Genomic DNA, 27,480 nt, shown 5'->3' with positions numbered 1-27,480 from the left:
GCAACATCCTGCGTAAAATCCAAGTTTTAGAAGTTGCTGATACCTACCCCTACTTGTATTCGCACATTAACTTCAGGACTTTTTTAACAAACTCCTAATTCCCGTTACAAGCTTACAGGTGATATCAAGGCGAATCTTATAAATGTGCAAGTAACTCTGTCTGTCTGTTATCTCTTTACACTTAAACCGCTGAACCGATAGTGAAATTTGGCATATGAAAGTTTAACTGCCGGGAAATAGGGTAGTTTTTATCAATAATTATCGTTATTCCAAGCAGACAAAGTCGCGGGCTTTAAGCTAGTAATAACCGATAAAAATTGTTTTGTTATTTTTACCAGTGTAGTGCCCAGCATTTGCTTCTTCTGTTTTGCTGCTGACTTTACATACAACCAGTTTTAACGTTTCACTTTATTTTACGTTTAGGGTTAGGTTATAGACAATGTAAACCACAACCAGAAGTTAGGTTCCAGCGTGATCCATATCTCCGGGTAAGAACATAAGAGATATTTTTATTTTCTGGCTGCGTATAACCCTGATACCAATCACTATCCGCTAAATCTATTGCGACAGACACACGCAACCAAAGTGATTAATAAGATGTCATTCAATTGACCGTCCATTTTACAAACAGATCAACAAAGCTGTTACTTCATCACCATCCCATCTTGCCTAGCTCGCATGTGGTGAAACTTGAGGCTGGTGCAATGTTGTCTTTGCTAAACAGAGGATTAGAGAGGTAACTACCTTTGACTAGTTTTAACTGAGTAAGTACCTACGCAATGTCTGTACCAAAAATCTCTGCATCTGCATTAAAAAACAAAAAGTAATTCAAAGATGCCCTTTTTCCGGTCGCAGTTTTGATAATCATATAATATGTAGACGCTTCTCCGTTGCATCGGGGCTAGGTATTTAAATACAGAGTACAGATGGAGGGTGCAAGACAATAATAGTACGTTACATTACGATACAAGTGCGAAAAGTAGGAAATTACCTTTTCGCATGTGTATTGTACAACGTTTTACAGTACATATGGCCCTTTAAACTTTTGACATACGCACGGAAAGTAGGACCATATGCTCTGTAAAAGTATATTACCTTATCGTCCTGCACTCAGTTAAGCATTAATATTTGCTCTGGTCAGTCTGGTCGTGGTTCATTTTAGTAATAAAATAATTTTACGAAGCTATAACATATTTCATTTAGAGGCTAATGCTTAATCCTAAGGGCACACTTGCGATTTGCGAACGATTTGAAAGCGAGGCGAGCGCGTAGCGAGTTCGATGCGAACGTGCAACGAGCTCGTCGCCAGCACGCAACGATCTCGCCACGAGCGCGCCGAGATTTCGCTTCATACTGGGATTCTTTGAAAATACGGTGCGCGCTTGCGGCGATATTGTTACGCGCTCGCTGCGCGCTCGCCTCGCTTTCAACTCCCTCGCAAATCGCCAGTGTGGTGGGGCTCTAATGCGGTTGCACATCACTATGGCGGCATGGCCATATACAGTGAAACCTGGATAAGTGAAATCTCAAGGGACGAGCAAATTTGTCTCACTTAAAGAGGTTTTCCACTTACACAGGCTCCCAGTTAGCCAGGTACAAATAAATTTCTGTCTCATTTACAGAGGGTTCCATTAATAGAGGTGAGAATAGAGTATATTTCAGTTATAGAGGTGGTTAATAAGGTATTTAGTAATTATCTTTAAAAATAAATAAGGTAATATAATCCTTGTCCCTAAATATTTTTTAAGTCTGTTTAAATATTTCTTTGAATTTATTATGAATGATTCTCCAAAGGATATATATTTCAAAATCAAATTAAATTTGATACGGACTTCATTGCGTATTAGAAATTTAATAAATGAAAATTTATTTTTTCGTGTTAGTTATCAAAATTTCAGCTTTCGTTTCGATAGTTTTAACTACTTACATAAATTAACTAAATCAAACTTGAAGTTGTTTAGACACAATTAGGCAAATGCGGAATTTGTGGATAAACTAAGAGTTAGTAAGAATACGGAAATTGTTCAATGAAGTCCAAGTTAGAGAGGTCATAGATTGACGTTATCTCAGATACAGAAGTAAATGTCCTATAAAATTCTAAAAAACAATTAGGAAAATGTAATCTTATAAATATAGTCTCAGTAAAAGAGGTAAAATACACTCTCTGTCTCAATTATAGAGGTAAATGTGACTATAAAATCACAACAACGAATCCCAGTTATAGAGGTTCGTTTTTTCTCAGTAACAGAGGTAATTCAGTGCTAAAGTGTCGGGACCGCACCATGAGTCCCAGCTATAGAGGTTTCTCACTTATCCAGGTCCCACTTAACCAGGTTTCACTGTATTATCATAGAATAACATTAAATGACTAATGTGGGCAATGGTTATTCGTAAAGGGCAATCAGAATGCCTTTTGTACCTATCGATGCAATACAGCGATGAATATTAAGTAGGTAGGTACTTAGCGACCATTTGAACCTAAGCCTGTTTACTATAGGTAGTGTTTGTACATACTATGTACTATTATGTATACTATATTATTCAAACTCGAAGGGTATGGCAATGCAAATTAGAAACGATTTTTTACGTTTCTTGGGTAAGGTACAAAGGGCCATACTAATAGACCACTTAGGGCCCTTGCACCATGCCACTAAACCCGGGCTTAAGCGGTCGATGTAACTCCAGGTTTAACCGGTTAACCCTGGGTTAGTGGGATGGCGCAAGTGGCAGTTGTCACTTAGTATCGAAGAGGAGGAAATACCGCTAGTAGGATGTGACTCAACGTCCTTTTGTGTTGCTAAATCTGGCACAACTCAGTGTGTGTGACAAATGAGTCAAGAAAATATTGTTAAACGTTAAAATAGACGTCAGTCTACGTGAAAAAAAACTACCTGTGGGATCTTTTTACTTCAGAGCGTCATAATTTTTGCTTACAGAACATGAAATTAAACAATCTATCTGCATGTATTAGGTAGGTACATCAGGTAATTTATATAATTGAAATTAATGAAATCAATAGAACTAAAAAAGTACATACCTACATCATGGATCTTTTCTCATTTGACCGCTTATCCCCAAAATTGCACTAGGACAGGCCCTTTTTGGTCGTAGGCATGACGTTAATCGGTAATTTTTACCCCCATGACAGGTAGGTAGGCATAGTGCCCGCAGCTTCAACTTAATTGTTTACAATGTTAATGTGGCGTATTTTCCGATCCTCGCGTGAGTCAATGATCAGTGATACTCAAACTTTGCACAACTGCTCAAAAAGAACGACCATATTTATTTTGAGATGATTATTGATTTTATTTTTTAGTCATACTTAGTAGTCCAAAAAAAATTATACTACAACCCAACAAATGAGGCACCCATGAAAACTTAAATCAGACCAAGCAATTCGACCTTGCGATTTTTAAATACGTACAAAATGTGATTGTTTCTTTAACAAAAGAACCATTAACATCCAAATACAGTTACACTTATCTGGAGAGACAAAATAAAGACCATTGTTGCTCGTCCTTGGAAGTAACTATGTGAAATTGAATAAAACAATGTGTTACATTGTTTTATTGGATGCCTCCTTTTAAATGTCGGGTTGAAGGGTCCGTTGGAGAGTTAAAGGAGTGACAAGAGGTCAAACTGTTTGTCTAAACTTCGTATGAGTCGTACTTATCCAATTCCACTCAGACGGCACATAAAAATAAAATATACCTACATAATTAGATGTACATACATACATAGTACGCATAATACTAAATACAAGCAGGGTTCACTACTTAAAAACAAAAAAATAACTCAATAAATTGCGGTAAGTTGGTAAGGTAAGTAATCCGAACCTAATAAATTAAATGACTTTAAGAAAGTTAGAAGAAAGTAGATCATGCACTGCACCATAGGCAACTATGGGGCACCTTTAATATAATTATAGAAAAGTAATATCTACCTAAAATGTAAAGGCAAATGAAATATTGAACATACATTTTCGGAAAAAATATGATATGGTAACCAGTCAGCCAGTCACTTTGTACCTTAACACAGATTGTACGATATCCAAGAGATTATTAAGAGATCTCATATAACTGTTATCGTCACCAGGACCATTTTCTCCCGTTTGTGACGTTTCCAGGGCCCTAACATAGATTCGTCTCTAAGAAGCTTTTGATCCAGGAGAGAAATGGAATTGATCGGCATCAGAAAAACAAATTGAACAAGTTGACGAATTTGTCTCTGGCTTAATTTTTTTCTAAAATCTGTAAATCTCAATACTTAACTGTTTTTAAAAAAACCGGCCAAGTGCAAGTCAGACTCGCGTTTCTAGGGTTCCGTCACGTTCCGTACATAAGTCCGACTCACGCTTGACTGCACATTTCTAATAGGTTTTCCTGTCATCTATAGGTAAAGAACTATATGTATATATTTTCAAAATTTTAGACCCAGTAGTTTCGGAGATAATGGGGGGGGGCATGGTCATTTTTTGGCTTTTTTTCTTAAATATACTTGGTCAAGCAGATCTTGTCAGTAGAAAAAGGCGGCAAATTTGAAAAATGTAGGCGCAAAGGGACAGCGTCCCATAGAAAATTTAAATTTCACGCCTTTTTCTACTGACAAGATTTGCTTGACCGTCTATAACTTCGAACCTATGTATTTTAATATTATAAAAAAATATGTCCATCTTTGGGTCACTAATTCACATATGTGTACCAAATTTCAACTTAATTGGTCCAGTCGTTTCCAAGAAAATATGCTGTGACAGACGGACAAACAGACAGACGCACGAGTGATCCTATAAGGGTTCCGTTTTTTCCTTTTGAGGTACGGAACCCTAAAAATTAAGGAAGGTCTCCTAACAGTCCTAAGACAATTTTGGGGGCAAAAGTCTAACAGCACGAGATCTGTTAGCTGCCCTGTAAACAAGCTGTAAACACTGTTTATTTACCTATCTCGAGTCGAGTTGACTGGTTGAATTATATATTATTAGAAGTTTAGAACCCGGTACGTCAGAGTAGAGGTTGTCTGTAATTTATATAAAGTCACGCTTCTCATATGATTATAATTACACGAAACGCTTGTGGGGAAACCCGTGGCGTAACTACGATCGTGGTGTGACATTGGCGTGGACATGTATTGTCAGAAAACCAATACAATATAAAACTTTGAAATAAGAAAACCTACGTTATTCATAAATGAAATAAGTTTTTGGCAAAAATTTCATTTTTGGTACAAGCTTTTATCGCCGACTGTACTTTTTTTTTCCACAGGCAACTAATACTCATCGAGACAATTCTAAAAACCCCAAACACAATTATATAGGTTTCGTTGTTTTATCACAGAGTCTCCATCATCAGATCAGCTCGATGACACCATAATATTGCATTGACACTCGACTTACGTATGTATGCAAAATTTCACATCAATCGGAAACCGGGAAGTGGATCAAATTTAACTTGCAAGATTTGATTACAGACAGACAGATAGACAACGGTCTGGTGAAAATAAATAAAAGCTTGTAAAAATGTAGGTACATTATAACTAAAATAATCAATAATCTTAAATAACTGACTCTAACGACATAGGAATCCACAGAAATTTGGCGCACGATGTCTTCCCAGCTTCTTTGGCAAGTTGGGAAATCCTTTCTCGGGCAAGCACTTCACCAAGCTTTCTTTGCTTCGTCCAAGCCCGCCATCTCATAATTTGAGGGAAGACCCCATAAGGTTGTACGACTGTACGTAGGTAAACTAGTATGAGACTTGCCTGAACTTCTTCAGCATGATTAGTACTACTTACTTACAGACAAAAGAAAGAACTTGATAGCACAGCAGCACAGCACCTCTTAAAAATAAACAATGCAAACAATTTCTGGCATAATACAAACTTTGGAAAACTTTGGACACTCCTGGCATAAATGATAATTATAATTATTTACCTGTTCTGATAAAACAACTAAACATATTATATACGGTTTAGTTTATGGAAAAAGACGATCATTTCGTTCAAGCTGCCGACGACCCAAGTCAAGTTCATATCATTGAAAACATTATAAATCATTACGTAAATTAAACAAAATAATAACTTATTTCTATAACTGTAAGGCATATAATCCATCAACAGGGTACGGTAAGCACAAATGATATTGCCGGAAACCTGCTTTAGAGACTACCTTGACATTAGCACGATAATTGCCGCCAGTACATAGACGACCGCGGTCGAGGCCACACGCAATGAAGACCATAGTTTTCCTACTTATTTGTCGCGACATGTTATGCCGAGGAGTTTAGTGCGCGATCAAGAAACTTCAGCATCGAACTTCTGCATCATACACAGAAACAAACTGGTGGACATGTAGTAATATCGCCTTTTGGAATATGGACCCTAATGACCGGAGTCGCGCTCGGTGCAACGGGCAACAGTTTCGCGGAGTTGCAACGCGCTTTCATCCTCCCAAGGAGTAAGAAAACCGTTATTGCCGGCTACAAAGAATTGACAAAAGCTGTGCTAAATCCGTCCACAAACGGAGTATCACTGACGAGCAAAAACTTTGTATTCATCGACGACGATTTCACTTTGAATCCGGACTTTCGGAAAACGATTAGCACAGATTTCGACGCGACAATAAAAGTACTCGATTTTAAGAATCCTGACCTGGCGGCTGGCAAAGCGAACAATTTTATCCAAAATTCCGGAGGGCGAGTCTCTAACGTGCTAACGTCGGATGACTTTGCGGAGTCTAGGATGATTTATTAGTTAAAATCCCTTTATTTTTACCCGACTACGGCAACGCAAAAGGAGGGTTATGATTTTGACCGGTATGTATGTGGGTATGTATGTATGTATGTATGTATGTATGTTCATTTGTTCCCTCATAACTTCTAAAGTACACATTATAATTTGACAAACGATATGTCATTCGAATTATCTTAATCGTCCGCTGGTTATAGGCTATATGAAGTCACAAAAAAATGAACAAGGCGTCCTCTACAGGTCATAAAGTCACGAACGAAAAAAATAAAAATAAGTAATGATTACGTGATGTATATCATTTGAAAGAGCTCAGTTAGCACATTTCAAATATATAAATATTGTTAGCTTTTGCGACCGGCTTTGCTTGCATGCACCCGATGAAACATTAATTTATCGGGTAGGTAATTCGAACTACGAATCTACAAGCGCTCTGGATTCTATCCGCGTATTACCCGACTACGGCGATACAAGAAGGTATTTGCAAAATAAATTTGTTTGGCCGCTATAAACATAGTGTTTTTTTTAATGACCTGCAATATTTTATAACGTGAATAGGTATAGAAGTCCAGATCAGCCAAAATGTATGAAACAGCCGTACAAGAGACGTAGGAAGCTCGCTGTACGCGTTCCAAAGCCGGGCGCCTTCGGCGCCCTCATACTAGAGGAGTCGGGCGTAGCCTGACGTACGTGGCGCGCTGCAAGCAGTCCAAAGCCAGGCGACTTCGACTTTCTCATACTAAAAGTGTCGACATACGTGACACGCTGGACGCTTACCAAATCCGGGCAAATGCATGAAACAGCCGTACAAAAGACGTACGGGCACGCTGTACGTGTTCCAAAGCCGGGCGCCGAAGGCGCCCCCATACTCAACGCGTCGGGCGTAGCCCGTCGTCGTACGAGGCGCACTGTATGCGTTCAAAGCCGGGCGCCTTGGGCGCTCTTATACTAAAAGAGTCGGGCGTAGCCCGACGTACGAAGCTCGCTCTACGCGTTCCAAAGCCGGGCGCCTTTGGCGCCCTTATACTAAAAGAGTCAGGCGTAGCCCGACGTACAAGACACGCTCTACGCGTTCCAAGGCCGGGCGCCTTCGGCGCCCTCATAGTAATAGAGTCGGGCGTAGCCCGACGTAGGAGGCGCACTGTACACGTTCCAAAGCTGGGCGCCGAAAGCGCCTCCATGCCAAAGGATAGCGCAGCCCGATATATGTGGCGCTCTGCGTGTATTTCTGTACTGGGGATGCCCTCGAAAAAGTAATATAAAGTGACTTCGAATAGGTAGTTAGTAACGAAGTCATGACCCCAAAATTAATTAAATAAAAAATGTGTTCAAAAACTAAAACCCGACTACTGCAAATCGCGCTCTAAAAGAATGAAACAAGATAGAATTCTTATCTGAAGTTATCAAACAGGAAATATTATAAATGTTATAATTTTTTTAATAAAAAAATACAACGTAATATGTATAATTTACTACATTATTTATATTTTTACAGAGATTCAGAGGATAGCTGTGGTCGTATGCCACTTTACCTTAAAGTTTATAATCGTGGCATACGACCATGCACGGCGATCCTTTGAATATCTCTGTAAATATATCAAAAATGTAATACATTTTATTACGTTGTATTTTTTTATTAAAAAAATTATAACATTTATAATATTTCCTGTTTGATAACTTCAAATAAGAATTCTATCTTGTTTCATACTTTTTAGAGCGCGATTTGCAGTAGTCGGGTTTTTGTTTTTGAACTTATATCAACTTTGATAGGAACAAGATCACTGTACGCGATAATAATAATATGTGTAACTCAGCTAATTATTATTTTCTAGGACGCAACTCAAAAGCTTCATTTAAAACGTGTGCTTTATAGCCACAACTCAAAAGTGGCTGTATTGCAGGGAATTGTCTGACAATTTATGGACAAATGCATAAGGCCACTTGTGAGAAAAAGGCTCTTAAAGACCTTTTTTGCTATGGCTCTCGAAATAAGGTCGTAAATTGAACAATTTTGAATACGAATCTGCAATAATCCAGAAAATCAAAAATTTTGAATTGTGGCAGTATAGCAGGCACACGGCGATATGTAGACGCTTCTCCGTTGCATCGGGGCTAGGTATTTAAATACAGAGTACAGATGGAGGGTGCAAGACAATAATAGTACGTTACATTACGATACAAGTGCGAAAAGTAGGAAATTACCTTTTCGCATGTGTATTGTACAACGTTTTACAGTACATATGGCCCTTTAAACTTTTGACATACGCACGGAAAGTAGGACCATATGCTCTGTAAAAGTATATTACCTTATCGTCCTGCACTCAGTTAAGCATTAATATTTGCTCTGGTCAGTCTGGTCGTGGTTCATTTTAGTAATAAAATAATTTTACGAAGCTATAACATATTTCATTTAGAGGCTAATGCTTAATCCTAAGGGCACACTTGCGATTTGCGAACGATTTGAAAGCGAGGCGAGCGCGTAGCGAGTTCGATGCGAACGTGCAACGAGCTCGTCGCCAGCACGCAACGATCTCGCCACGAGCGCGCCGAGATTTCGCTTCATACTGGGATTCTTTGAAAATACGGTGCGCGCTTGCGGCGATATTGTTACGCGCTCGCTGCGCGCTCGCCTCGCTTTCAACTCCCTCGCAAATCGCCAGTGTGGTGGGGCTCTAATGCGGTTGCACATCACTATGGCGGCATGGCCATATACAGTGAAACCTGGATAAGTGAAATCTCAAGGGACGAGCAAATTTGTCTCACTTAAAGAGGTTTTCCACTTACACAGGCTCCCAGTTAGCCAGGTACAAATAAATTTCTGTCTCATTTACAGAGGGTTCCATTAATAGAGGTGAGAATAGAGTATATTTCAGTTATAGAGGTGGTTAATAAGGTATTTAGTAATTATCTTTAAAAATAAATAAGGTAATATAATCCTTGTCCCTAAATATTTTTTAAGTCTGTTTAAATATTTCTTTGAATTTATTATGAATGATTCTCCAAAGGATATATATTTCAAAATCAAATTAAATTTGATACGGACTTCATTGCGTATTAGAAATTTAATAAATGAAAATTTATTTTTTCGTGTTAGTTATCAAAATTTCAGCTTTCGTTTCGATAGTTTTAACTACAGTGAAACCTGGATAAGTGAAATCTCAAGGGACGAGCAAATTTGTCTCACTTAAAGAGGTTTTCCACTTACACAGGCTCCCAGTTAGCCAGGTACAAATAAATTTCTGTCTCATTTACAGAGGGTTCCATTAATAGAGGTGAGAATAGAGTATATTTCAGTTATAGAGGTGGTTAATAAGGTATTTAGTAATTATCTTTAAAAATAAATAAGGTAAAATAATCCATGTCCCTAAATATTTTTAAGTCTGGTTAAATATTTCTTTGAATTTATTTTGAATGATTCTCCAAAGGATAGATATTTCAAAATTAAATTAAATTTGATACGGACTTCATTGCGTATTAGAAATTTAATAAATGAAAATTTATTTTTTCGTGTTACTTATCAAACTTAAAGTTGTTTAGACACAATTAGGCAAATGCGGAATTTGTGGATAAACTAAGAGTTAGTAAGAATACGGAAATTTTTCAATGAAGTCCAAGTTAGAGAGGTAATAGATTGACGTTATCTCAGATACAGAAGTCAATTCCCTATAAAATTCTAAAAACCAATTAGGAAAATATAATCTTATAAATATAGTCTCAGTAAAAGAGGTAAAATACACTCTCTGTCTCAATTATAGAGGTAAATGTGACTATAAAATCACAACAACGAATCCCAGTTATAGAGGTTCGTTTTTTCTCAGTAACAGAGGTAATTCAGTGCTAAAGTGTCGGGACCGCACCATGAGTCTCAGCTATAGAGGTTTCTCACTTATCCAGGTCCCACTTAACCAGGTTTCACTGTACTTACATAAATTAACTAAATCAAACTTGAAGTTGTTTAGACACAATTAGGCAAATGCGGAATTTGTGGATAAACTAAGAGTTAGTAAGAATACGGAAATTGTTCAATGAAGTCCAAGTTAGAGAGGTCATAGATTGACGTTATCTCAGATACAGAAGTAAATGTCCTATAAAATTCTAAAAAACAATTAGGAAAATGTAATCTTATAAATATAGTCTCAGTAAAAGAGGTAAAATACACTCTCTGTCTCAATTATAGAGGTAAATGTGACTATAAAATCACAACAACGAATCCCAGTTATAGAGGTTCGTTTTTTCTCAGTAACAGAGGTAATTCAGTGCTAAAGTGTCGGGACCGCACCATGAGTCCCAGCTATAGAGGTTTCTCACTTATCCAGGTCCCACTTAACCAGGTTTCACTGTATTATCATAGAATAACATTAAATGACTAATGTGGGCAATGGTTATTCGTAAAGGGCAATCAGAATGCCTTTTGTACCTATCGATGCAATACAGCGATGAATATTAAGTAGGTAGGTACTTAGCGACCATTTGAACCTAAGCCTGTTTACTATAGGTAGTGTTTGTACATACTATGTACTATTATGTATACTATATTATTCAAACTCGAAGGGTATGGCAATGCAAATTAGAAACGATTTTTTACGTTTCTTGGGTAAGGTACAAAGGGCCATACTAATAGACCACTTAGGGCCCTTGCACCATGCCACTAAACCCGGGCTTAAGCGGTCGATGTAACTCCAGGTTTAACCGGTTAACCCTGGGTTAGTGGGATGGCGCAAGTGGCAGTTGTCACTTAGTATCGAAGAGGAGGAAATACCGCTAGTAGGATGTGACTCAACGTCCTTTTGTGTTGCTAAATCTGGCACAACTCAGTGTGTGTGACAAATGAGTCAAGAAAATATTGTTAAACGTTAAAATAGACGTCAGTCTACGTGAAAAAAAACTACCTGTGGGATCTTTTTACTTCAGAGCGTCATAATTTTTGCTTACAGAACATGAAATTAAACAATCTATCTGCATGTATTAGGTAGGTACATCAGGTAATTTATATAATTGAAATTAATGAAATCAATAGAACTAAAAAAGTACATACCTACATCATGGATCTTTTCTCATTTGACCGCTTATCCCCAAAATTGCACTAGGACAGGCCCTTTTTGGTCGTAGGCATGACGTTAATCGGTAATTTTTACCCCCATGACAGGTAGGTAGGCATAGTGCCCGCAGCTTCAACTTAATTGTTTACAATGTTAATGTGGCGTATTTTCCGATCCTCGCGTGAGTCAATGATCAGTGATACTCAAACTTTGCACAACTGCTCAAAAAGAACGACCATATTTATTTTGAGATGATTATTGATTTTATTTTTTAGTCATACTTAGTAGTCCAAAAAAAATTATACTACAACCCAACAAATGAGGCACCCATGAAAACTTAAATCAGACCAAGCAATTCGACCTTGCGATTTTTAAATACGTACAAAATGTGATTGTTTCTTTAACAAAAGAACCATTAACATCCAAATACAGTTACACTTATCTGGAGAGACAAAATAAAGACCATTGTTGCTCGTCCTTGGAAGTAACTATGTGAAATTGAATAAAACAATGTGTTACATTGTTTTATTGGATGCCTCCTTTTAAATGTCGGGTTGAAGGGTCCGTTGGAGAGTTAAAGGAGTGACAAGAGGTCAAACTGTTTGTCTAAACTTCGTATGAGTCGTACTTATCCAATTCCACTCAGACGGCACATAAAAATAAAATATACCTACATAATTAGATGTACATACATACATAGTACGCATAATACTAAATACAAGCAGGGTTCACTACTTAAAAACAAAAAAATAACTCAATAAATTGCGGTAAGTTGGTAAGGTAAGTAATCCGAACCTAATAAATTAAATGACTTTAAGAAAGTTAGAAGAAAGTAGATCATGCACTGCACCATAGGCAACTATGGGGCACCTTTAATATAATTATAGAAAAGTAATATCTACCTAAAATGTAAAGGCAAATGAAATATTGAACATACATTTTCGGAAAAAATATGATATGGTAACCAGTCAGCCAGTCACTTTGTACCTTAACACAGATTGTACGATATCCAAGAGATTATTAAGAGATCTCATATAACTGTTATCGTCACCAGGACCATTTTCTCCCGTTTGTGACGTTTCCAGGGCCCTAACATAGATTCGTCTCTAAGAAGCTTTTGATCCAGGAGAGAAATGGAATTGATCGGCATCAGAAAAACAAATTGAACAAGTTGACGAATTTGTCTCTGGCTTAATTTTTTTCTAAAATCTGTAAATCTCAATACTTAACTGTTTTTAAAAAAACCGGCCAAGTGCAAGTCAGACTCGCGTTTCTAGGGTTCCGTCACGTTCCGTACATAAGTCCGACTCACGCTTGACTGCACATTTCTAATAGGTTTTCCTGTCATCTATAGGTAAAGAACTATATGTATATATTTTCAAAATTTTAGACCCAGTAGTTTCGGAGATAAAGGGGGGGGGGGCATGGTCATTTTTTGGCTTTTTTTCTTAAATATACTTGGTCAAGCAGATCTTGTCAGTAGAAAAAGGCGGCAAATTTGAAAAATGTAGGCGCAAAGGGACAGCGTCCCATAGAAAATTTAAATTTCACGCCTTTTTCTACTGACAAGATTTGCTTGACCGTCTATAACTTCGAACCTATGTATTTTAATATTATAAAAAAATATGTCCATCTTTGGGTCACTAATTCACATATGTGTACCAAATTTCAACTTAATTGGTCCAGTCGTTTCCAAGAAAATATGCTGTGACAGACGGACAAACAGACAGACGCACGAGTGATCCTATAAGGGTTCCGTTTTTTCCTTTTGAGGTACGGAACCCTAAAAATTAAGGAAGGTCTCCTAACAGTCCTAAGACAATTTTGGGGGCAAAAGTCTAACAGCACGAGATCTGTTAGCTGCCCTGTAAACAAGCTGTAAACACTGTTTATTTACCTATCTCGAGTCGAGTTGACTGGTTGAATTATATATTATTAGAAGTTTAGAACCCGGTACGTCAAAGTAGAGGTTGTCTGTAATTTATATAAAGTCACGCTTCTCATATGATTATAATTACACGAAACGCTTGTGGGGAAACCCGTGGCGTAACTACGATCGTGGTGTGACATTGGCGTGGACATGTATTGTCAGAAAACCAATACAATATAAAACTTTGAAATAAGAAAACCTACGTTATTCATAAATGAAATAAGTTTTTGGCAAAAATTTCATTTTTGGTACAAGCTTTTATCGCCGACTGTACTTTTTTTTTCCACAGGCAACTAATACTCATCGAGACAATTCTAAAAACCCCAAACACAATTATATAGGTTTCGTTGTTTTATCACAGAGTCTCCATCATCAGATCAGCTCGATGACACCATAATATTGCATTGACACTCGACTTACGTATGTATGCAAAATTTCACATCAATCGGAAACCGGGAAGTGGATCAAATTTAACTTGCAAGATTTGATTACAGACAGACAGATAGACAACGGTCTGGTGAAAATAAATAAAAGCTTGTAAAAATGTAGGTACATTATAACTAAAATAATCAATAATCTTAAATAACTGACTCTAACGACATAGGAATCCACAGAAATTTGGCGCACGATGTCTTCCCAGCTTCTTTGGCAAGTTGGGAAATCCTTTCTCGGGCAAGCACTTCACCAAGCTTTCTTTGCTTCGTCCAAGCCCGCCATCTCATAATTTGAGGGAAGACCCCATAAGGTTGTACGACTGTACGTAGGTAAACTAGTATGAGACTTGCCTGAACTTCTTCAGCATGATTAGTACTACTTACTTACAGACAAAAGAAAGAACTTGATAGCACAGCAGCACAGCACCTCTTAAAAATAAACAATGCAAACAATTTCTGGCATAATACAAACTTTGGAAAACTTTGGACACTCCTGGCATAAATGATAATTATAATTATTTACCTGTTCTGATAAAACAACTAAACATATTATATACGGTTTAGTTTATGGAAAAAGACGATCATTTCGTTCAAGCTGCCGACGACCCAAGTCAAGTTCATATCATTGAAAACATTATAAATCATTACGTAAATTAAACAAAATAATAACTTATTTCTATAACTGTAAGGCATATAATCCATCAACAGGGTACGGTAAGCACAAATGATATTGCCGGAAACCTGCTTTAGAGACTACCTTGACATTAGCACGATAATTGCCGCCAGTACATAGACGACCGCGGTCGAGGCCACACGCAATGAAGACCATAGTTTTCCTACTATTTGTCGCGACATGTTATGCCGAGGAGTTTAGTGCGCGATCAAGAAACTTCAGCATCGAACTTCTGCATCATACACAGAAACAAACTGGTGGACATGTAGTAATATCGCCTTTTGGAATATGGACCCTAATGACCGGAGTCGCGCTCGGTGCAACGGGCAACAGTTTCGCGGAGTTGCAACGCGCTTTCATCCTCCCAAGGAGTAAGAAAACCGTTATTGCCGGCTACAAAGAATTGACAAAAGCTGTGCTAAATCCGTCCACAAACGGAGTATCACTGACGAGCAAAAACTTTGTATTCATCGACGACGATTTCACTTTGAATCCGGACTTTCGGAAAACGATTAGCACAGATTTCGACGCGACAATAAAAGTACTCGATTTTAAGAATCCTGACCTGGCGGCTGGCAAAGCGAACAATTTTATCCAAAATTCCGGAGGGCGAGTCTCTAACGTGCTAACGTCGGATGACTTTGCGGAGTCTAGGATGATTTTAACTAATGTGATATCCTTTAAAGGTTTATGGTCATCCCCTTTCAACGCGAGCGAAACAACAGTTGAGAACTTTTACAACGAAAATAATGAGGTCGTAGGACAAGTCAACATGATGTATCAAAGAGCGGAATTTCCATTCTCCAATATCGTTGACTTAAAAGCGTTTGTTGTCGAATTGCCTTATGGAAATGATGGAAAATATTCTATGCTGTTAATTCTGCCTCATCCCCGAGTAAAATTGGACGATGTCTATAGAAGGCTAGAGAATGTGACCCTTACAGAAATAACAAAGAAGCTGCAGAGCGATATTGAAGAATACGGGTCGACTGACGTTGACATTAAACTTCCTAGATTCAAGATTAGTACGAATGTTGTTATGAACAAGCCATTAAACGACATGGGTGTTTACGACATTTTTCAGCCAGATGTGGCTAGTTTCAAACGTGTCACGAATGAGAATATTTATGTGTCGGCCATTGTGCACAAAGCTGACATTGAAGTCACTGAAACTGGGACGGTAGCCTCTGCTGCGACTTCCGCCAATTTCGCCGATAGGATATCGACGCCACTTATGAGAGCCAATAAGCCTTTTGCGTACTTTATTATTGAGAAAACTACTACGACTGTTATATTTGGTGGCATCTATTCGAAACCAACTGTATATTAATGTTGTTTGTAGAAAAACTCGTGATTTCAGTACGTGCTTTTTAAATATTAGTTACATAATGTACCAATCAAGTGCCAGAAAGTGTCATAAAGTTATGTTATACCTAACGCTCGAGATTACATAGTTAGGAAAAATAATTTAAGTGATCTAGGTAACTAAGCTACTTGATAATTAGGCTGATGCCTTTGAACATGTTTGTTTTTTTTTTGTTTTTTATCTCGCCGCGTTACTTAAAATAATTTAATCAGGTAGTTTTAAGTTAAAATGTTAGACTGAAATTAAATGTTCATACTTTTTTATTATTATTAAATATTCTCTTGCATTCAAATGTTCCTTTTACATTTGCTTCATTTTTCCCTGCTATTAGTTGCTCTTATCTACATTTCCTTAATTTATGTACCAATTGTGTTAATGTAAAATTGATGTGTAAGATACACAAACCATACAACAACGCCTATTTTCTTAAAACGGAGTGGAGTTCGTCAAATTTAGACTTAAAAGACTCAAGTTGTGCCAACATTAGTTATTAAGTTTCATTCCACAGAATAATATTTTTTTCCGCAAACAATTTGTGACGTCCCACGGGTAAAGGTACCTTATGGCGGTTGGCGCTTACGCTATTATTGACGCCGCTCCAAAATTATTACGGCGCTATGCGACGTAAGCGCCGGCCGCCATAACGTACCTTTTTCCGTGGAACGTCACATTTAGATTAAATGAGGAAAATGTATGTAATACCTACCTAAACTGCCTGAAGAATAGTAGACAAGCCATTCTTCGTGTTTTTTCTTGTTTCAACATCTTGTCGTCGCTGATAGGTACCTACTTCCAATATCGTCAGCCATTTCGTAGCGTACTGTTAGCTACAAACAAATGGATAGAAAATAATATACAGACCTATTTAATTTGAATCTGTATCCTTAGTGTAAATTTCATTCGATAGTGTGACGTGACGTACACGGGAATCCTCGCGTACAATATTGAGTTACCAAAACGTCCCGCTTGGCGCGCTGTTCAAAACCCCATACAAAAATAAACATTTAAAGCCATTTTAAAGCAAACGCGAACGCTCGTCACGGTATCGAATGAAATTTACTCTATGGGGGATCTGAGTCTGAGTTGGATTACTCGGAATCTGTAAAATAATTGTGAATTTTGAAGTTCGACTTCTACCCACAACCTTTTTGATGGAAGCCTGATTTATGAGCAAAATCGTGGAATTTTTATTAAAAAGTGTTAATTGAACTGCCGTTAAATTAACACACCACAATTAAAAAATGTGTACGTAGACGAAGTCTTAGTGTTGTTAACACAGCCACGTCAACTGTTTAAGTGGTCTATTAAACAACACCGAACAATAACAATAAACTTTATTGCTAATTTTCACAATGCATTGGCCTTGGCAGTCAAGCCGGATAGACGCTCAGATCCCATTGTGTTTTTTGTATGTCATTCACATTGTTTTTCACATGACAGCATAATTTTAGCGAATGTTTTTTTTGTAGACGGTATGTACCTATGACGGGTATGTAGTATATGTATATAGGACACATGGTCACTAGGGTCAAATAACTTTTGAATACATAATTTTATATTGTGGGTGTGTATACGGTCTGGCACTATCCGCACTATACATACGGGAGAGGCGGTTACAAGTAGAGATGCACCGGATATTCGGTTACTATCCGGTATACGGCCGTTATTTTAACATCCGGCCGGATACCGGTTAGTGACCTACTATCCGGCTGGATACCGAATAGTAACTTTACTTGATTTCGGATTAAACAAATTGGATTTAAGAAACAGTAATTGTACTCGTTTATTATTTTAAAACAATTTAAACATTCCACTCACACTCGCGCGAACGTTCACTATGAAACAGGTCAAAACCAAAACCTGCACAATGCGCACCTGAAGAACCGAAAAGTAGGTATAGTTCTGCCGGCCGAATATCCGGCGGCCGGATACCGATTATTCGGCCGATGGTCAGGCCGAACATCCGGTATCCGGTATCCGGCCAAACAACTATCCGTTGCATCTCTAGTTACAAGTGTTAAGGTTCATACACACCAAACCAATGAACGCCAACGAAAGAGTTTCGCCGGCCTTCATTGGCTCTGTCTGGACGTGTCAACAAACGCCAACGATCGTTCCATAATCATTCGTTAACGTGTGCCGGCATCCGCTGCGTAGCGGCCTAGCGGCATCATTACGGCTCCTCTACACGATGGGCCAACGCCGGCCACTCCAAGGGACGCAGCCATGCGGTAGAATGAGATAGCAATATCACTTGCTCCCTCAAACGCATAAAAGCGTCCCTTGGAATGGCCGGCGTTGGCCCATCGTGTAGAAGAGCCATTACACACCAGACCAACGAAAGATAAGTATTCGGCGTTGGCGTTGGCTAGAACCAACAAAGGTGCGACAGCCAACACTAAAAAACGTTCGCTGGCGGTCGTTGATGGCTTGATACGCACCCCAATCCACACCGCGATGGGTCAATTGCTTCAAATTCCACGCCAACAAACAATCGTTTGCGTTTGTTAATCCATCTAGACACAGCCAACTTCAAACTCTGCTAGAAGGCCAGCGAAACCCATTCGTTGGCGTTCGTTGGCCTGGTGTGTACTGTACGCACTACGCACCTGAATGAGAACCAACAAACGTACAACAGCCAACACTGAAAAACGTTCGTTAGCGTTCGTTGGCTTGGTGTGTACGCACCATGAGCCTAGTAGCGCTGCCGAGAACACCCGAAAGTTCTGGTTTTCCCCCACTGGTATAGCCAAAGACCATTTAACTCTGAGTCCAACGCTGTATGGTTTAATATATATTTTCATACATGGATGCTTAAATCTCCGACTGATGAATGTAAAATCCTCTAAATACGCGCCGACCACCCATCAGGGCCTCGCCACTTTTACGCTAATCCTCGGCGTCACTTGATTACTTTTCCCGATTCCGCTGATGCCACTTGAAGGGATACATTATCTTGTATGAAACCAACAATATACTACAGCTAGAGCTAAAACTTACTGTATTTTTTTTCGGTATTAGTATATTAACAGCAGCGGGCTTCGAGCAACACGGAAGGGAGGCGGCATTCCCACTATTTCCCCTCTGCCGAGGTACAAGATTAGCACGTCAATCTAATCTAGCGCGGGTAATAAAACTAGTTACACTTGGATTTTTCACTAGACCGAGTCCAGACGCGCGCGTGAACACTGCTGCACAAAAATGCCTGTTTGCTCGGTTTTTTGTTATAAAAAGAGGTCGGGGACATCAAATTTACAAAATGAAAGTGTTATATTTCACGTATAATATTTTTTTTTACATATCATACGTTTAATTACATTTAAATACAATTATTATATTTTAGTCTCAAGTAATTGTTGGATTTATCGATTTTGCTCGCTCAGTACAAATTGCGGATCGGTCGAGCGACAAATCCGACTTCTCATCTCTCAGAATACAATGACATACTTCAACGAAAATGTGTTAGTGTGCGTGTTGTGATACTAGTCACTCGTCCGTACACAAAAAGAGATCGAGGTTTGCAAGATTTGTCTTTGACGTGTGTCACTTTCTATGTATTTGTGTCGTCATTACAGAGGGCCTACCGCGAACCACGTTCGACGTGTTGCCTCCCTGTCACACTTACGTATGAATTTACAAGTGCCATAGAGAGGCAACACGTCGAACGTGGTTCGCGGTAGGGCCTTTGATTGGATTTTGTATGTAAGTGTGTGAGAAGTGCGACTGTGTGCACCTTCCCCCCGCGAAAAATGGCAGAATGATTTGTACGGTGAGATATCGCTTGGGCCCCTCCCTTCCGACGTGTCGGAAGCCGGTGTTGCTCGAAGGCAGCGGGAGAAGCACAAAAACGATCTGTCAATTTGAATTTGACAAGAGAAACAATGTCTGGCTATTTGCAGCCCAGACAGTTGGGTTTTGGCACAATTCTGGGCTGCGAGGCGGCAATACATGCCACTCGTCACTTCGCAACGGAACACCATACGACCAATGACATCATCATCAAGATAGATATAAAAAATGCTTTCAATAGTGTAGAAAGAGACATCATCCTCAATGAAGTCCTAGACAAAATTCCACGCCTGTACCCCTTTATCTATCAATGTTATGCCTCCCCGAGTAATCTCTTCTACTCGGGTGAACCCATCCAATCTCAAGTCGGCGCTCAACAGGGCGACCCTCTAGGGCCCCTTTTATTCTGTCTGGCCATACATAAACTGATTTCTGCAGTTAAAGCACCATTAAACGTATGGTATCTTGATGATGGTGTCATTGGAGGGAGCCATGATGTTGTCATAGAGAATTTAAAGACCTTAATACCGGCATTAAAAACAATAGGACTAGAAATTAATCCTTCAAAGTGCGAATTCTTTACTTGCGGCGATATAACTTTTGAAACACTCACAGACCTCGAAACTGTTTTGCCGGGAATGAGGCAGATCGATAAATCCTCCTTCGAACTCCTACCCTAGTAGCATTTTCGTTGGGGCCCACGGTGCCAACGGTAGGGAAAACGTTGGGACGAGGTTCGTTCCGTAGCCAACATTAATTTTGTATTGGCCCACCATCGCATTTACCAACATTCGCTGTGGCACAGATGCCCAACAATGGGCCTTTGTGTATTTTGGTACCGTTGGCTAAACAACGATAATATTCGTTGGCCCAATGATGACATATATCGCATTTACCAACATTGGCAGTGGCAGTGATGCCCAACAATGGGCCTTTGTGTATTTTACTACCGTTCGCTAAACAACGATAACATTCGTTGGCCCAATGGTGACGAATACCGCATTTACCAACATTGGCTATGGCACGGATGCCCAACAATGGGCCTTTGTGTATTTTGGTATCGTTGGCTAATCAACGATATCATCCGATGGCCCAATGACGACAAATATCGCATTTACCAACATTGGCTGTAGCATTGATGCCCAACAACGGGCCTTTGTTTATTTTGGTAACGTTGGCTAATCAACAATATCATCCGATGGCCCAATGATGACAAATATCGCATTTACCGACATTGGCAGTGGCACTGAAGCCCAACAATGGGCCTTTGTGTATTTTGGTAACGTTGGCTAATCAACGATATCATCCGATGGCCCAATGATGACAAATATCGCATTTACCAACATTGGCTGTGGCACTGATGCCCAACAATGGGCCTTTGTTTATTTTGGTAACGTTGGCTAATCAACGATATCATCCGATGGCCCAATGACGACAAATAACGCATTTACCAACATTGGCTGTAGCATTGATGCCCAACAACGGGCCTTTGTTTATTTTGGTAACGTTGGCTAATCAACGATATCATCCGATGGCCCAATGACGACAAATATCGCAGTTACCAACATTGGCTGTAGCATTGATGCCCAACAATGGGCCTTTGTGTATTTTGGTAACGTTGGCTAATCAACGATGTCATCCGATGGCCCAATGATGACATATATCGCATTTACCAACATTGGCTGTGGCACAGATGCCCAACAATGGGCCTGTGTTTATTTTGGTAACGTTGGCTAATCAACGATATCATCCGATGGCCCAATGACGACAAATATTGCATTTACCAACATTGGCTGCAGCATTGATGCCCAACAATGGGCCTTTGTGTATTTTGGTAACGTTGGATAATCAACGATATCATCCGATGGCCCATTGATGACAAATATCGCATTTACCAACATTGGCTGTGGCACTGATGCCCAACAATGGGCCTTTGTTTATTTTGGTAACGTTGGCTAATCAACGATATCATACGATGGCCCAATGACGACAAATATCGCATTTGCCAACATTGGCTGTAGCATTGATGCCCAACAATGGGCCTTTGTGTATTTTGCTACCGTTCGCTAAACAACGATAACATTCGTTGGCCCAATGGTGACGAATACCGCATTTACCAACATTGGCTGTGGCACGGATGCCCAACAATGGGCCTTTGTGTATTTTGGTAACGTTGGCTAGTCAACGATATCATCCGATGGCCCAATGATGACAAATATCGCATTTACCAACATTGGCTGTGGCACTGACGCCTAACAATGGGCCTTTGTGTATTTTGGTACCGGTGGCTAAACAACGATAACATTCGTTGGCCCAATGGTGACGAATACCGCATTTACCAACATTGGCTGTGGCACGGATGCCCAACAATGGGCCTTTGTGTATTTTGGTAACGTTGGCTAGTCAACGATATCATCCGATGGCCCAATGATGACAAATATCGCATTTACCAACATTGGCTGTGGCACTGACGCCTAACAATGGGCCTTTGTGTATTTTGGTACCGGTGGCTAAACAACGATAACATTCGTTGGCCCAGTGAGCACAAATATCGCATTTACCAACATTGGCTGTGGCACTGAAGCCCAACAATGGGCCTTTGTGTATTTTAGTAACGTTGGCTAATCAACGATATCATTTGATGGCCCAGTGAGGACAAATATCGCATTTATAACTATAGCCGGTCGAGCAAGTTTGTCTCTAGAAAAGGTCGCGAAATTCAAATTTTCTATGGGATGATAACCCTTCACGCCTACATTTTTTAGTCGCTCTTTTCTAATGACGGAAATGGCTTGACAGAGTATAACACCATAAACAAACAAATAAATATCAAACGAGCATTTTAACAGAGGCCAGGGGCTGCGTGACGTCATCAAAATAGCTACCAGTTGAGTTTGCTTGTGGCGTCACTAGATGGCGTTACTGTCTCCAAACATCGAAGTTATAGTTATATTCTCGATTATTCCGGATATAATCATAACATTTTTTAAAAGTAACTTATAAATCTAATAGCTATAACTATAAAATTTATAGATAAATTTAAAAAATTGTATTTTACCAACATTTTCTCAATTTAAATCTCAAAAAACATAAATCTCGCTTACGAAGTTTCGAAGTGCGGTTAGTATATATACAAATTAGAGTGTATAGTAAGTGTACACATAGTGTAGTGTGTGTGTGTGTAGTGTGTGTAGTGTGAGTGTGTAGTGTGGCTTCGGCAGTACATATACTAAAATTGGAACGATACAGAGAAGATTAACAAACAACTGCTGCCTAGGGCCTTCATGTGGATACAACCAATGCCTACCGTAGTGTAATTGTAATATTTATCAGCAAAGGCCCAACGTCGTATTACACAACCACTTACCTAACGTAGGGTAACTGTAGGACTCGTAAACAAAAGCCCATTACATAATTAGACTGTAGGCCCACTATAAATTACACAACTATTTACCTACGGTAGTATTGTAAGAATCCTACACAAGGCCCAACGTTAAAGTTACAATGTAGGCCCTTTGTGGGACAAGCTGTGTTGGGCCTTCAACCTGATGCGCGACTATCTACCGACCTACCTGACTTGCCGTTGGGTAATTATTGAATTTGCAAACAGAAGCACAACGAAAAAATTGCCCTTTTTTAATTTTTTGTAGTTGGCCCTACAGCAAGCCATACGGCCAAATGTAACAATTAACCAACCATCAAACAAATGTGTATAGGCCCAACCACGGCCCAACCAAAACCACCACCGTTGAATAATTGTATGATTTATTTAAATAGGCCCAACGAAAAAATTACTCTAATGGCCCTCTGTTGGGAATCTTCGGGAGGGCCTTTGTCGAGGGCCCTCCAGCAAATCGTACGGCCAAATGTAACGATTAACCAACCATCAAACAAATGTGTATAGGCCCAACCACGGCCCAACCAAAACCACCACCGTTGAATAATTGTATGATTTATTTAAATAGGCCCAACGAAAAAAATACTCTTATGGCCCTCTGTTGGGAATCTTCGGGAGGGCCTTTGTCGAGGGCCCTCCAGCAAATCGTACGGCCAAATATAACGGTTGCCCAACTAATACGTAAACAAAGGCCCAACAAAATCCCTACAAGAAAATGCTATTAGGGTAGGTGCTCCCATATTCTCCGAGGGTGTCAGCTCTGTATTACAAAGCAAAAGGCAGGCACTCTCGGGCGTACGGGAACACCTGGGCCCAGTTTTATAAAGTTACAAGTTACAGGTTACAAGAGTACAGGCTACAGGCACCTGTAATGCACTGTGAACGGCTACAGGTGTTTTATAAATACACATAAATAATTACAGTTGTAAAGAACCACGGTCAATCTGGATTACATGTGAAATCTACAGGTGTGAAGGACATCACTATTTTAAAAAAAAACGTGTGTCATAGATACTCGGTTCTCTACTAAATTATGTGCACATTATGTGTTTTTGTTTGCTGTAAAATATTAATTACTGGAAAAATGGCCAGAAATGAAGGAAAAATCGAGTGGTTGAGAGCGGCGTTCCATGCCAAGGATATACTTTTTGGGCCGTTTTCAGATTCAGATTAAGTTAGATTTAATGAAATATTTACGTAATAAGTAAATAACATGTAAATAAGTAGGTACTCTTTCACATTCTTACATTAAAATGTATCGTTTCGGTAGCGGCTTAAAGATAAATACGGTGTGTATCGAAAATTATGAATAGTACACTTTACCATAATGTGAATGCACTATACTTATATAAAGAGACGAATGCTAATAAATCAACGACAAATATCGGCAATAATCCCTTTCCATTTCCTAGTAGATAAAATAAAACGAATCGTCAATAAAATCAATATCAAACATATTGTCACTTTATTTCCTATTTACTATATATTTCAGATACATTAACAAAAACTGATAAGGTCAGTGCATGGAAAAGTATGCATGCCCTGGCACAATCGTTGGCGTTGGTGCTTAACAATAAAGAGTAAAGTTTAAAATCTCTCAGAAAACGAGTCTACAAGTAACTGCTGTTGTGCTGTTACAGGACTCAAGACTTATGTAAGTTTTTGTTACAAGTGTACCAATCTACACTTGTAATTTACAATTTTTTTATAAAACGCCTGTTCGATTATGAGTTTAAAACTATAAAACTCCCGTATTTTCGTCTATGGTTGAGCTACAGGCACTTGTACCTGTAACCTGTAAAATTGTAACACAGTACTTTTATAAAACGCAAATTGTAAAAAACGGAACAAGTGTTGCCAGTAAACGCCTGTAAATTTGTAACTTGTAACTTTATAAAACTGGGCCCTGCTTGCCCTTTGCATCGGATGCCTTATCAAAATGGGCCACATTGTGCCCATCTAATGAGCATCCAGAAAACCCGGCCGTTCAGAGGGGCTGGGATGACATCCTTTGTAGGCTTCGCCACGCGAATTTACAGGCTGGTGCCTCGATAACCGATCTGGCGCGTCTCAAAGCCGCCTCCAAGTCTGAGTCGGGTGCATGGTTGCACGCCTTGCCATCCCCTCAATTAGGCACACTGCTAGACAACGATTCCCTAAGGATCGCAGTGGCCTTAAGGTTGGGGTGCAAGGTGTGCAACGCGCACCGCTGCATCTGTGGAGTGATGGTAGAAGAGAACGGCCACCATGGGCTCAGCTGTCAGAGATGCGCCGGTCGTTTCCCCAGGCACCATTCTTTGAATGAAATAGTCCGTCGAGCGATGCTGTCGGTGGGCGTCCCGTGCCTCCTCGAACCACCGGGGCTGTCTCGAACAGATGGCAAACGACCCGACGGGCTGACGCTGGTTCCCTGGCAGAGAGGGCGGTGTCTTATATGGGATGCAACTTGTGTGAGTACATTTGCTGCATCCCATGTAGGACACACCGCCAAGTCGGCAGGTTCGGCGGCAGAGACTGCCGCCAAAAATAAGCGACAGAAATACTCTGCCCTGGGAGCCACGTACGACTTCGTGCCCGTCGCTGTCGAGACAGCTGGGCCCTGGGGACGGGAGGCACGAGAGCTTTTCGGGGAACTTGGAAAGCGCCTCAGAGAAAAGGGGAATGACCCCCGTTCTGAGTCATGGCTTGTCCAACAGTGGCCCATTTTATAAAGCTACAAGTTACAATTTACAAGCGGAAGTCTCTTTCTAACCCTATGTGTTAGAACGAGACTACCGCTTGTAAATTGTAACTTGTAGCTTTATAAAATAGGCCACAGGTCTCCATCGCCATACAGCGGGGTAACGCTGCTAGTGTGATGGGGACCTTTGGACCCGGCATGGCTCAGAACGGGTTTTAGTTTGTTAAGTTTTATACATACATACATAATATGTAAAATTGAATAAAATTTCTTATTTGACAACTGAAACGTCAAATATTTTTTTTGACACAAATCAATTACTTTTATGAAAATGTTTATTGATAAGGTAGATACAAATATTAAAAATGAAAATAAACTAACTTATCTATAAAATAAAACTAAATTAAAACTAAAAACTAATACTAAATAAAATAAGATAAAATTAAAATATATCTAAGTAATTGGGCCCCTTTGGCATGGTGCCGAGGACGCTGGCAGCATTTCCCCGCTGTATTGCTAAGCTAATACGTTGAGCGAGAAAGCTGCCAGCTCTTCGGTCACCAGTGAAGTCTATAATCCTTTTCGAAAGCTCCTTAAAAAGTTTTACAGCATTAGGACCCCACGGGCCAAGGGTCTCAACCCCAAATGGCATAAAAATATACTCGGGGCCGAGACCCCTGTACTTCTGCAATTTGAGGTTTTCGGCCGCTCTAGCTGCCGCACCTGCTTATTTTTATTACGTTTGGAAATTGGTCACTTTATTGACTCTCATCATCATCATAGACTATATTTTTCTACGTAAATTACATTTAAAGCCGTAACACACCATCGCACTGCACCAAGGTGCGGTAGTGTGTTATGACTTTAGTGATCCTTTTATTGATTTGAACCTTTATTTGAACGCTAGATCAGGCATGAGGGCTGAGTGAAATGACCGAAAGGGATAGGGATAGGGAGGGATAGGGCAGCGAAAGCTATTATTGTTTGTCCTTGTCACAGTCTCACTTTTTTTTTATTCCCCACCGTAAATGTAGTACAGATCATGGTGGGCTACAAATAAATTTGATAAATCATAGTGTCGCATGTTTGGTCCCTCACGGACTCACGCCTGTAGCACATCTATAGGATCCGACCATCTATGGCGCTTACGCTCGGTCATGGGGCTTATACGCACGAGCGCTTTTACATCGCGCGTTAAAAAGTGTGTTTATTCACACGACGGCGGTGGCGCTTTTTATCAAGCGTTGTTGGAGTTTCGACTTTTAGCGTCGGTCGTTAAATCGAATTTTGAGTGCGGACAGATTAAAGCGCTTTGTAAAAGCGCTCGTGGGTTATGAGGCCTTAGCCTGTAAAAAAAGTAACTGCTGTCATCTGTCACGACAGTGACACTGACAGCTGCATGGAGGTTTCCGAGTTTTCTTTCAATTTTGGTTT

The 27,480-nt window shown here is 39.6% G+C and overlaps 2 protein-coding genes across 2 annotated transcripts; both read left to right on the top strand.

Annotated features, from left to right (window-relative positions):
• The first annotated feature begins 5,597 nt into the window (after positions 1-5,597).
• On the top strand, positions 5,598-6,759 carry LOC134672767 (protein Z-dependent protease inhibitor-like). Its single transcript, XM_063530713.1, has 2 exons — positions 5,598-5,621; positions 6,235-6,759. Exons 1-2 carry the CDS (start codon positions 5,598-5,600, stop codon positions 6,742-6,744), a joined length of 534 nt encoding a protein of 177 aa, XP_063386783.1. The 3' UTR covers positions 6,745-6,759.
• An 8,037-nt stretch (positions 6,760-14,796) lies between these two features.
• On the top strand, positions 14,797-16,483 carry LOC134676034 (serine protease inhibitor 2.1-like). The gene has a single exon (XM_063534347.1). The coding sequence runs from the start codon at positions 14,960-14,962 to the stop codon at positions 16,142-16,144; it is 1,185 nt and encodes a 394-aa protein (XP_063390417.1). The 5' UTR covers positions 14,797-14,959; the 3' UTR covers positions 16,145-16,483.
• The last annotated feature ends 10,997 nt before the right edge of the window (positions 16,484-27,480 follow it).

The sequence above is a fragment of the Cydia fagiglandana genome, chromosome 2, assembly GCF_963556715.1.
Source record: "Cydia fagiglandana chromosome 2, ilCydFagi1.1, whole genome shotgun sequence".
NCBI classification, from domain to species: Eukaryota; Metazoa; Arthropoda; class Insecta; order Lepidoptera; family Tortricidae; genus Cydia; species Cydia fagiglandana.
The sequence above is the reverse complement of the archived record's forward strand: the minus strand, read 5'-3'. Positions and strand labels throughout refer to the sequence as shown.

What these genes read in the sequence shown, in the direction of transcription:
- LOC134672767 (XM_063530713.1), top strand. Translation starts at nt 5,598, where the DNA reads ATGTCTTCCCAGCTTCTTTGGCAA. An exon ending in CTTCCCAGCTTCTTTGGCAA is followed by an intron (nt 5,622 to 6,234) that starts GTTGGGAAATCC and finishes TGAAGACCATAG; the next exon opens with TTTTCCTACTTATTTGTCGC.
- LOC134676034 (XM_063534347.1), top strand. Translation starts at nt 14,960, where the DNA reads ATGAAGACCATAGTTTTCCTACTATTTGTCGCGACATGTTATGCCGAG.